Source organism: Halichoerus grypus, chromosome 3, assembly GCF_964656455.1.
Source record: "Halichoerus grypus chromosome 3, mHalGry1.hap1.1, whole genome shotgun sequence".
NCBI classification, from domain to species: domain Eukaryota; kingdom Metazoa; phylum Chordata; class Mammalia; order Carnivora; family Phocidae; genus Halichoerus; species Halichoerus grypus.
In genome coordinates, this window is record NC_135714.1 from 25,093,709 (window position 1) to 25,106,855 (window position 13,147).

At 34.0% G+C, this 13,147-nt stretch overlaps 1 protein-coding gene and 1 long non-coding RNA gene across 13 annotated transcripts in view; one reads left to right on the forward strand and one right to left on the reverse strand.

Annotated features, from left to right (window-relative positions):
- LOC144381329 (uncharacterized) overlaps positions 1-6,932 on the reverse strand; it is a 220,354-nt gene extending 213,422 nt beyond the window's left edge. The window contains exon 1 of the long non-coding RNA XR_013446305.1: positions 6,726-6,932. This is a non-coding gene — a long non-coding RNA (uncharacterized LOC144381329). The remainder of the gene's footprint in view (positions 1-6,725) is intronic.
- PCDH7 (protocadherin 7) overlaps positions 1-13,147 on the forward strand; it is a 415,867-nt gene that overhangs the window by 211,902 nt on the left and 190,818 nt on the right. For 2 of the 12 annotated variants that reach the window (XM_036071947.2, XM_036071949.2), the window contains exon 4: positions 6,048-6,143. The exons of 9 other annotated variants lie outside the window; for them this stretch is intronic. In XM_036071947.2, the coding sequence (XP_035927840.1) occupies positions 6,048-6,136 (89 nt within the window). In that variant the 3' untranslated portion in view covers positions 6,137-6,143. Of the gene's footprint in view, positions 1-6,047; positions 6,144-9,328; positions 11,599-13,147 lie in introns of those variants that run through there. One more of the 12 variants, XM_036071948.2, reaches the window with a different exon arrangement.

The window sequence follows — 13,147 nt, forward strand, 5'->3', positions numbered from 1 at the left end:
GGTCAAGGAGACCTCTATAGGCCATGGAAAAGATTGGTTAAATTTCTGTCTTAAGTAAATTTTCTACCATCTATGTTATTCTTTACACATTTCTTTCTATATTTATGAAGATCCTGGAATATGTTTTTTTCTAAAATTACAGTTTGTTTTCCTCCCCACTCCCGCCCTGGGAGAGGATAGAAAGACACTGTGGAAATCAAGATTTTCGATAGGTTTGCTAAGGTCTGCATGAGAAGTGATTCCCTTTGAAGTTCTCAAAGTAGTTCTATTTATATTACTATATTATTATTTTTCTGTTTTCTTTTTTAAATCACTCAAATCCACCTTGAACCTGAAACAACTTCATTGCTGCCCCTTTTGCTCTTGTTTAAAACTTCTATCCTCTCTCCCTGACCTCCTGTACTCTATATTCTCAGCATGGTAACCAATTCACTATCCTTAAATATGCAACCAAAAAATGGTATATTACTGAGTGTGCTCCTTAACTGCCACATGTGAAAATACTTTACATCTTTCATCTCAGTTCTTGGGACATTCTTAATATGTAGATTCTATTGGTTCACAAGAGAGCAAATTGTGGCTCACAGATCTTCGGTGATTTGCTCAAAGTCACGTAGCCATTGAGTGGCTGAGATGGAGTTTGAAGAAAATCTGTCAAACAAAAGCACATGTTCTTTCTATTATAACCTGCTGTGTCTAGTCATGCCCTTCTTTCACTGAAATGGTCTTAACCTCTTTCATCTGCATCGCTTTCCTGCTGACCAATTTTTTCTTTAAAGTTGACTGCAACTATGACCTCTTCTGTGAGGCCTTGCTGATGCTCTCGTACCTAGCTCTTTGTATCTCACACATCTGTATTAGCATTAATCACAGAGTCATTCTTATGGAGAGTTTTTTGGTTTTAAAAAATATGGTAATAATTTTTCATAAAAATATTTATGGGAACTTTCAAATATATTTACAATTAATTATTTTTAAGCATCTTAATTTAGATTTTAGATATGATGAAAATCAATGGTGATATACTTCAGATAAAGACAAAAGCACTTTGGGTCCTCTATAGTTTTTCAGAGTTTAAAGAAGTCCTGAAACCTTAAGGTTCCAGTTCCACTGACTAAATCAGTGACTAGCACAGATTGAACACTCATGAAATATGTGATGAGCAAAACTGAATTATCAAATTGATATAACAACCTTCAGTTGCAGAGGCTATAAATGTCTTTTGTGAGGACTTACGCTTTCTATAATTTTATAAATTGACTCAAACAGTTAAAAGTCAAGAAGAGAATGAGCAGAATCCACATTAAAATGTATTTTTAAGTAAAAAGTAAACTTAGAATATTAATTATGTCAATGGAGTGAAATCATGTATTAATTAAAATTAAAATTGTAAGTGAACATTATTCAATGCATTAATCAACAATTAACCAGGTATTCAGAGGCTATTAGCTTGGCTAATGGACAGAATGGATCCTACTATTATAGATACAAATAGTGAGATTTCTAGGGAGAGCAGATCTGTAAAACATTAGAATTTGAAAATAAGCAAAATATTATAGACTTACTAAAATGTTTTTAATACAACTAAATCTTAAAATTTTAATAAAATTGTCAAAAAATGTATCACAACTCCAGATCTGTATATGGCAATACTCTAATTGTCATTATGATAGTTAATTTGTAGGAAGTAGAGTGTAATATTAAATAAAATTAATGAACATCTACCGTTGAAGAGAAAAAAGCCAAAGCTCTAGAGTTAAGAAAATTTAAACATCATATGTTTAATATGATTAACACACCCTACTTTAAATGCATACATATCAAACTCATTTCAAATTACTTCAGTATTAGTAACTAAGGTTTACACTTAATTTTTTTTTTTTTTTTACTATTTCTTGATTTTTTTCATTGCACAACCATTTTACCAAAGCTGGATGCTGTTAATAGTAAACATTTTTACTTAGTTGATATTTATTGCCATTAAGCTATGCAATCTATGCCTTTAAATCTTAGGAGTAGAAAATATAATTCAGGATTCTAGGAACACATCATTAACACTAATGAGAGCTGAATAAAGGATTAACAGCTATTCTTTTATCTTAAATCAGTTATGACTTTAACTGATTAAAAAAAAAGGTTCAGGTGGTGCCTACACAATAACATTTTTCCCCCTTGTGTTTCCTGATTTTTCCTTCCTTGTGGTCTCAGTAGTTAAGTTTGACTAATAATCTCATTCAGGGTTTATATGACTGTGTATTTTATACTTGAGAAGTGCAATGGGCAATGTCTTACTTGCAGTAGCGCAGTTTTATGAATGCTATAAGAACATGTCGCGTTCCTTTCTCTGCAAAAGTTTTCAGGTCCTACCTCTCCCCGTAGCCACTGGGGCAGATCTTAATCCTGTCATGCAAGAGTTAGCACAGAGAGCCAGGCTGGCCTGTTCACACTCTAGCCCTGCCCATACACAATCTGGATGCTAGCATGATGATCATTAAAATGCCCCTTTTGATCATTATTTAGCTACTCTTAGCAAGATGGAGGATGAAAGAAAATCAGACCCATCTCATTGCCTGGAGTAAGCCTCCCTCAGAGGAATATACTGGACGGATCATCTTCAGCAGAGCCCTGGGTGTGAAAGTGTGAGACTGTGGGGAAGTTTTAGAGTCAGACCCAGAGTTAAAATATGTTTCTAATTGTTAGAGAAATTTTGCTTTTAAGACGGACTTTACAAATAAATAAGTACTGTTACCAGGAATGTTTATGTACTGCGGTATAGCCTTTTCTCGGATGTCCTTGTACTGGGCACACTGCGTTTTGAGAAAGGCTTAAGACAGTTTTGTAGAGAACAGCAGTCTCACGGCCTAAATCAATCTCTTTATATTGTTTGATGTGACTCTTCCACACATCCAGGCGTCTTCTGGTGTTCCTTCCACTACATAATCCATGCTGGTTGGACTCGTGTCAGACCTGCTGGCACTCAACAGCCTCCTTCCCACCATCCTGCATTAGGTTGTGTCAACTTCCCTTTCTGCAAACTGCTTCTTTCCTTCCATTCTGGACCCATATCCTACTCTGTCTTTAAGAAGAAGTTTAGTATCTGTCTTGTCAAAGTCTGCTCCCTTCGTCTCTTCTCCTTTAACATCCAAGCACTACAACATTTAACCCTTAGTTTCATTCCCCACCTAAAGATTGTAATCCTTAAGGATAGGAACCAAGCCTTGGACTTTCTTCTTCTGTATGACGGTTCAACATTGTGTTCTCGGTGCTTACTTCACTGAGTCACACAGCCCTTGGTATCTGTAGCTTAATACCAGCATTTCTACGTTGATGATACATTTTTCCAAAAATAAAAATTAGAAGGGTCCGACTTTACAATGGGCCGCCCCGTGGTATTCTCTATGATGTCATTGTTCTTTCATTTCCATGAGAGAATCCCTGTCCTTTTGGAAAACCAGTCTCATTACAAACTCTGTAATGTCAAGGCTGTTTAATAATAATCACAAACCGTCTCTCTATCCACTTTTTATTTTCACCTATCATATGGCCTCCCCCCACCCCGCGCCTTTTTATCCAGGTGAAAATCTAGCTTACATCATGGTCCATAAGCAGATTCCTACCAAATACTCCTTTAGTACCAGTGATCATTTTATTATCCTGGCCTCTACCTTTCACACCTGAAGAAAAAATAGCTCTCATTTTTAGATTCCTTGCTCCATAAAGTTCTGTTCTCTACTCCATGAATTCATGAATCTTTACAATTACAGTTTAATCTTTTCGGTTACTGTTTTATGTTGTTTCAGTTATTTATAAACTCAGCTATTTATAAAATCATTTTATATTACTGTTATATCTTGATAAATTGTACTATTAGTGTTCTTCTGTGTCTTGTGTATGTGTATTTATTTTCCAGAGTTTCTCATAAGTATACCTTTGGTTATTTTTGAATCTCCCACAATATAGTGCTAATTTTCAAATATATTACATCATAATAATCTACCCTTCCTCAGGTCAAAGGAAGAATTTACTATATATAGAATTCTTAGGATATTAGGGAGCCATATTAAAAAAACAAAACAAAAACAATGCTGTATTTCATGCTGGATGCAAGAATCTTGTCCCAAATTAAGAGCATGTGGATCTTTTTTCTTCTGGCTTGCAAAACTCCCACATTTGATTCTTCCAAGGACAAAATGCTGATCCCAAAATACTCAGAAATATTTAAATATAGAAATAATTAGGTTTATTTTTTTTACTTTGATATTACTGGTATATGTAGGTTTTAATTTTAAAGGGGGATTTGAATTTTAAAATATTATGTGTAATAGCAATATTTTAAAATTAAATACAAAATAAAAAAAATATAAGAAAAACAAAGCTATAAAAATATCATGTTTAATCCTATCAGATAAAAATTAAGTTTTCTACTTTGATATGCTTTTTCTTAATTTCAGCAGGCCTAGACTGCATATGCCTTCAGAATTCTTTGATGCTAATCTCTTATGATAACCAATTAGTTTCTAAATTTCTCAATTCAAGGGCTGACTAATACTGTTGCCTAAGCATGAGGTGGGTCATGTTATTCTAAACAAAGATGATGGCTAATAGTAAGCAGTGTGTCAAGGACCAGAGGAATTGAGAAATTGGAAAATTTTGAGACACCCTGTCTAAACAATATTAAGACAAGACCAAAAGGATTATCATGCTTCTAACCCCAAAGATCTTTGTGATAGCTGCATTCCTAAACATCAGGATTAAAGGGTAGAATCACGTTCAGAATGCAAACATGTATTCACGAAAATCCCTGTCTTTAAACAAAAATTCAAGAATGTCCCAGCCCATCCATAAATAATACATTGAGAAACATATTGGCGTGAGGGGTGAAATTTTTTTTTTCCACAAAGAAAAATTAATTCCCTCCTATTTTTAAATATTTTACAATACTTTCATTTCTTTTTACTATTTTTTTATTAAGACAACTTTTTAAAGCAGTTTGGTTCACAACAAAATTGAGAGAAAGGTACAGAGATTTCCCACATACCTCCTGCCTCCCCACATGCATATTCTCCTCCATGATCAGCATCCCCCCAAACAGTAGAAAACCGCTTTCCTTCATAAAATATACATATATTTTTATAAGTTTATTTCCACTTTTATAAGCTTTTATAAGCTTCTCTAAATAGTTTAAAGCAATCATTTTTCATGTGTAGTTTGTATCTAAATATAAATATACAAAGCTAAAGATTTCTTCAAAAACAAATACTAAGAGCAAAATCGGGTAGCAGTGTTTGGTTTTCAGGTGTGGTATCATCTCATCTATTGATATTATTAAAGCAATTAATCATTTTTAAGATTCAAATGATTTACTCTTATCAACTGTTTACTAAACATTTTCATTTTATTTCTTTTTATATAATCCTATATATTTACTCTTCACAATTTGCGGATAGTCCCGATTAAATCATGTCTACAAACACATAATTAGAACATAAACCCTTTTACAAGTTTTATTATTTTGACCTCTTGCGGTGTATAGGAAATTTAAATTTAATTCTTTTTTATTAACTTAGCAACTTGAAGTTGTTTTGATATCAGAACTACATACCCCTAAGAGAATATAAAAAGGAAAAGGCATTGTGAGCCGGTCAGGTAGCAATGAGGTAGAGGCAGAATGAGAAAATGATAATAATCCTACTGTGGGGGGGGGTGGAAATACATATATATTTGGTATGGTTTATCCTATATAGTTTTTTTCTTAAACATGTTGTAAAAAAAAATCTATACCTTTATATCCAGGCGAGAATAAGATAGTAGCTTATTACGTATAGCAGCCCCATATGTCCCTAGACTTGGAAGATTCTTGTTGTTAGAATGTTCGTATTGAGAACTTTCAAAAATACCTAGTTTGCGTAAATGATTTTTGAAAGGCAAGAAAGAAACCAAGTTCAGGATTTTTGGAAATTGTTTTATTGGCAAGGTCTATGGATGGACACCGTTGTGTAGGGGCTGCTGATTTTCCCTTCACGTATTTCCCCATCTCCCTTCCCCAGGTGTTGCTGCCATCACCACCTTTCCCTTCCTCCCCTTTCCTCATGGCAAGACGCATGGAAGAAGAGTGCTGTTAAGGCCTCTCCATTAATCAACAGGTATGGTGGTTCTCACGAGGCAATGCCGCTGCCCGTCCTCTGCGTTCTTCACTAATAGTCTGACTCCTTGACATTCAGAAGACGCATTTATACACTACACAGAGTCGCCTGGTGTGGCAGATTTATTCAACTGGAGTATATCTTTACACATGTCAGCATGCTATGCATTTCAGAATTCCTGGTACAGTTAGATTTTTTTTTTTTTTTTTTTTTAACGTGAAGACTACAGAAGAATTAATGATACCATTTTCGGAGAAAGGTGTCACACAGTTTCCTCAACTGATCATATAGGAAAGAGAAGCAGCTTGTAATAGTATGCCATTGTCAACCTTCCAGGAGCAATTGTGATATACCTTTGAAAAATGTAAAATGAGAATGTTTTGTGAATTTTAACTCATAATTCAATTAGTATCGCATTTGGATTTTCAAAAGCATTGCACAAAATTGCATGCAGATGAATGATGCTTACTCATTTGGTTATAGAAAATTAAGTATAAACCGGTTCAAATAAATCTAAATGCCCCACAAAGCCACATATTCACATATGAGAGCCAAATGTATTCTAATCGCTTTCTGCAAAACTTTTTTTTTTTTTTTTTTTTTTTTTTTTTTTTGGGGTCAGTTCAGCTAGTGGCATTTGAAGCAGTCCCAAGATACCTCTGTTCAGGCTGCTGTATTTTGAAAGGAGCTAGGTTCCCTCAGGGCTCAAACTCCAGCAGAGTCATAACCTATAAAACGTACTTATTCATCACAGGGAAACACCCACCTCCTTGATTTCCTTTTTCACTAGAAGAACTCGTCCTTCTAGCTCCTGCAGGGGCTTGTTTTGGGGATATGTCAGGTTCTGCATTACACCCTTGTGACTCTCTCAGGATTTTGAGACATATGACTAGAACACTACCTTTGGGCTAGGAAAATTGTTGGCAGATGCTTCAAAATAGTAATTGTGTCTTAAAAAAATAGTGTGCCTTTAGGTGTGTATGTGTGCGGCAGCATTATTTGTTATATTCTTTAAAGTGGTAGCATAATGAAGACTTGTTTGTTCAATAAACAAAACAAATCATTTTGATTTACATGCATTTTTGCCAATACGACCTTTAGCCATTGAAGGCTGAACCATTTCATCTTCATTCAAGAATGTATGGCCTCTTCTCTGATAAGGCTCTGAAATCACTGGTTGTCCTCCATAACCCCATTTCTGCACATGGTGTTATCTTTCATACCCACAGGCCTTCACATAACTGGGTCTCTCCATCTGGAGGGCCCTTTCCCCAGGTCAGTTTCGAAAGCTCACAACAATAATAGCAGACCTGTGCTGAGAGTTTAATGCGTGTCAGGCATCATGTTAATGAGTTTCATCTCCATTTTCTTAATTCATCTACGCAAAGGAACATAGAGTTAGACATTATGATCATCATCTATATCTAAGAGGAAAAGAATGAGGCTTGGAGAAATCTAATGTGGCCATGATCACTCAGAATTGACTAAGGTAGGATGTGCCTTCTGTAATTTTTCTTGTTCTCTCCCAAGCAAAGCTGAGACTCTAAGTCACATTCAACTCTGACTTAGTAGAGGACAATGATTTCATCTTATCTTTTATGAATTCTTCTATGTCCACAGTGTTCGTTACTCACTAAATGTTGGACAAATGAGTGTATGTTTACGTAACAGTCGTTCATCTTCCTTACCTGCATGTGGACCTTTCCCCTCATCCATAGTTCCCTCTACTCTGCTTTCATCCCACTTGGTGTGTGCCTCTTGACCATTATTAGCTTCATAGATTATTCACTGTATAATATATTAGGCAAAGTAATTCATTATTTTCTCCCAAATTGGAGACCTGTAATTAAAAACCAAGTAGGTATAAAACAATTGCAAATGCAGAAAAAAGCTAATTTTAATTTTATAAAATTTACCAAATCTAATGTTAAGAAGTATAGATATATTTGCATCTCATATGGAAGGAAGAAAATTCAACCAATGCATTCTAAGATTTTGAGGAAAGGTAACCAGAGCAATTCTTTTCTATATTATAGGAAAATAAAAGAAACACATACCATATAGGTAAGAGTGTTATCAGTTTACCAGAAAAGAAAAGAAAGAAAAAAGTGGAGATTAAAATATCGATGAGATTAAGGGGATTAACCAAGAAGGGAAAAAAATGTTTTTGAGAATAAAGCAACCACAAGAGTCTGGAAAAATGAAAAAAATTGAAAAGCAATAAAAAATCGAAGGGAACATATCATTGAAAACCACAGACATTGAGAAGATTTTAAAAAATATGAAATAAAACTGGGAGGGAAAACAAAATCAATGCAGGAATAGAAAAAGAACTTTATTTATGAATGTGTGTTTCCTTCATTCTTAGAAAGTCCTTTGAAGTAAAAGTGCTGGAAAGAAAAAGGGCAAGTTAAGATACGTTGATTTGGGAACACTGCATATTTCTAGGACTTTTTCTGGGGGAATAGTGCTTTTGAGAGCAAGATAAGGGTTTCAGCATTAACTTGGAGTATTTAGAACTAAAAGGAGTGTGCCTAGAGAATACAATTGAGTCAAGGCTCTATTAGGATACAAGTCAGAATATCCCTCCTCACCATACTCTCTATCAGGATAATCATAGAATTAATTAATCTATCAGCTCTGTGAATATTGTTCCTATCTTTTTTTTTTTTTTTTTTTTTTTTTTTTTTTTTTTTTAATGTGAAGTGTCTAGAACATAGAATAAGTGTTTGCTGAACTGGTCATGGAATTTTAAGAGAGATTATAGTGAACCAATCTAGTCTTAGTTTGTGCATGCATCCCTTGACGCCATTATAAGAATTACTCATCTCTGCTTGAATAATTCCAGTGACACAAAATCCAGAGGTAGCTCACTCTATTTTGGGATATCTTTAACTTCTCAACTTTTTCTTATATTGAGCCAAAATCTGTCTTCCTGTAACTTGAATCCATTTATCCTGGGTTTTCTCCTTGCGAAAACACATAATAAGTTATATTCCTTTTCCAAACGAAAGTATTTCCAAGACATAAATTCAGACAGTCCCTCCGTCATAATGTTTACATATATAGTGTTTCTCTATATATTATTTTCTAGGTGAAAGCCCTAGTTCTCCTAATTGTTCTATGTTGCTTGGTTGCAAATCCTTTATCATTCATTTAGTGCAAATGCTTTTTTTTTTTTATAGAACAAGGAATTCAGGATGGGCTCCCACAGCTTATATTCTCATATTTGGTCAATTTGAAGAGCCTGGAAAATCCATTTGAATACCTTCAGAGAAAAAAAGGGAGGTGCAGTTTAAAACAGCATATGGCTTTGATCTGAATTTTTACATTAATAAAGGTATGGTTTAGATAGTGGATAGTATGGTATAAAAATAAAATAAATAATACCACTATGTATAAAAATGGATGAAAAAAGATAGAAAAATGAATTAATATTTTTAAAATAACATTTAATGAAGGCAAAAGAATTTTCAGTCTTACCTTTTTATTTTTAATTGAATACATATTTTATTTTGGTTGATGCCCGGGATGGGTCTTTTTCTGAAAAGCCCGTTCATCATTCTAACACATTTTTTTAAGGGTACCTTAAAAAAAAAAAAAAAAAAAAAAAAAAAAAAATCCTTAAGTGGACAATAACATCAGTGGATCAGTGGAAGTAAAAGACAAACAAAACAAAATCAAAACAAAAACTATTTTATTTTCTCAATTAAATTATTGACCTTACTGACTATGCTAACATGGAATAGTATGTTACACAAAGCTCAAAGTAGAACAGAATAGGATTGAAAGATGTATAAAGGATTCCCTGTCAGAGATGGACTTTCCCTAATAAAAGTTACAGCAAAGTAAATTTTTCATTTATATAAAGTGCTCCTTAATGCCAAACTGCTGTCAGTGTTCCTCGGTGAGTTCTATTTATGAGTAGATTATAGCACTCTCTCCGAGGCCCTGCACATCTGACTTTTAGTGAGTGCCTACACAGAATATATGGCCTTTACTAGAACCTGGAAATTTAATTAATTTGATGGCAGAGAATACTTTTTATGCCACATGGCTTTTCCCTGACCCCCCCCAAGATTTCCATTTTCAGATGTGCTTCATATATGAACCTATATAATCTTAATGAACATTTTCCATATGGTAATTATAATGTTTGACTTTATATTCTCAAAAGCTCCAGTGTCTACATAAATTCTTTCTCTTTAATACTAAGTGTTGCTTTGTAATTTGTATGAATATATAAGCCCCTCGTTCTGCTTTTCTTAGATTCAATTCCCAAAGCAATATCCTTTGGTTATTTGATTATATGGAAGATTCTGAAGTAATAGTCTCAAGAACAGAAAACCTCTATCTGCTTTGTCTATCACTGCTATTAAAGATGTATTCTATGTGCAACATTTCCAATTTAATATCTTTCACTCTGTCTTCTAGTATTTTAGAAAGAGGAGAGTGAAATGCAGTATATTTGGATAATCACTTACCTCTCAAGATCTCATGTACTTCACTAAAATGAAGAATTTGACTAGCTTGTTTTTAAAGTGACTTCCAACTTTCTACAGAGTATGGAAGACAAGGAATTTTAGAAATTAGAGTTTTGTTCCAGATTTGCCAATAAAACTATATTTCACCTCCCCAAGATATAGTATGCTCATCAAAGACCAAGTTAGATCAGGGATGTAATCTTTGGAGATATCATGTGCTAATTTATTTTTCTTTCTGGAGCTTTCTCTTGAGAAGGATACTGAGAATTGTGCTTTTAAAAATAGGTGAATCTAAGAAAAGTGTTTGGTGCTCTAAGGAAGACAGGTTGAAGAGAGGACCGCCACTTGAAGTAATTGAAGGACTTTAATGCAAAAGAGAGACAAAGGATTGAACTCAATCTTTATGATTCTTGGGGGCAAAAGGAATGCCAGTAGGCTTAAATGGGAGAAAATTGCTTCCATATAAGGATGAAATTTGTACCTTAAGAAATAATAAAATCCACTCCATAGAATAGTCTGTGTTCTGAAATCTGTATCACAAAGGATGTTGAAACTTATGTTGCATGATTAACTTCTCAAAACCATTATTAAAGAAATTCATTCGTAAGATAGCAAGTTAGACAAAATGAATTCCAATGCTAACGGTCTGTGATTACATGATAATCATCAGACATAATAATAGTGATAATTTTGTACTGGAATTTGGTAACATAAGTCTCAAAAGATTTCATTGGAATTGGTGATTGAGAATTTTCAGTACAAGTCATTGTGATTGTTATAGCCAGTGTCTGTAGCATTCTAGAAAAGTGCTTTTATCTGACCAGTGCTACTGTTCTGGAGAGAAAGTCCCTAATTTTTATTCGTGGAGCCATCTCTTCTTTTGCATCCGGAGACTCTACCTTCTGTCCTCATTGTGAATGCTATTTTTCTATTGCAATGTTACTGACTATAATAAAAATTGTAATAAAGACAACTTGCTCAAGTAACTTAATGATTCATTGTTTTCAATTTATTAAGGTGTGGAACATAAAGCATTCACATAGAATCATAAATTATTTTATCTGGAAGACATTATGAAAATTCCTCATTTTGAAATCCAGTTAGGAAAAAATAAGTAACTTTTCAAGGTCACTCAGTCAGTGAGAGAGCTGTGATCCAGATTTCCTGAATCCCAGTATGGAGGTAACCAAATTTATTGCAGTAGCTTGCTTAAAAGTATAGATCTTGGTGAGTTGACACTTTCTTTTGTATCCTTAGATGCACTACTTATCTTGAATCAGCAGGATGAAATAGGAAAGCAAACACACAATTTTATTTATAAGAAACAGAAAAACACTAGGTAGTGTAGCCTGCTGTGTTCCTGGAGGGGAAGGGAAGTTGGCATCCTTTTGTAAAGCTTGACATGACAGACATTCTTTGTAATCGACTAACAACTTTTGCCAGAAGTGAAACCAGTCAAAAATATATTCCAACTTAAGGTCAGGAGCTGCATAATATGATCTTATCACCTCTATTTTGTGGCTGGAGACACAACCTCCCCAGAGTTTATAGTCAATAAAGCGGAGCAAGTTACCAAAGATTTCCAATCATAAGCATTAACCAGACTCAACTATCATATTTAAGCTTGCCTGTCCCCTCTAATCAGGACAACAGGCATCCATTAAATAAATAGAACATCTGATTATAAAAAGAATTGTTAACACAGGCACATTAGCTGGTTGTAATAGGATATTAGCTAATTGACAGGGGGGAAAATATCCTTAGACACTGTATGCATATTGCTCAGGATTTTAATTCTTTGTGATCTTTGTTGAGCATAGCACCATGAAAAACCAATGTGTTCAAGTAATGAAGAAAATGCAGACAAATATTTGTTAAACAATAAAAAATGTAGATCTAAATTTGAAATTGCTCCAATTTTGTGAGATATTTGAAAATGTAATAGTTTTACTGATTTCTCTATTTATAAATGAGAACAAAAAAATGAGATTAGGAGAGCTGATGGCTTTACAAAGGTGTTTTAGATGGTTTATTTTAAAGTTTTTTTTCCCCAATAAATCACCATACTATCAGTGACTTTTCTCCTTATTTCTGAACTAGTTATCAAAAAGGCTTACATTATAAGTCTTTAAATATGCGGATTAAACAGGTTTTGCATAGTAAGTATCTTTCAGTATATCGTAAGACATTTTCTTCCAAGATACTGAAGTTCTAATTTTATCGTGGAAATCAACAGAAAAGTAACTTTCAGCTAACACACTAATTTGCTTTACTGCAAACTCTGCTGGATTGCATTAGGTTAGGGGAGAATATCCAAATATTTTTGGCTTCAGTAGGAGTGAGAAAAGAAGCAAGAATCAAATCATTTGGTTATGTTTTGCAACACTTGGACTTAGGAAAATTGTGGTCATGCCTCAGATACTGAAAACATATGCTGAACTGTGATAGGTAGAAGGTATTTTTATGAGAAAATAAGGAGAGGAGGAGGTAGGTTAAAATTCAGCAGAACAAACTACATGT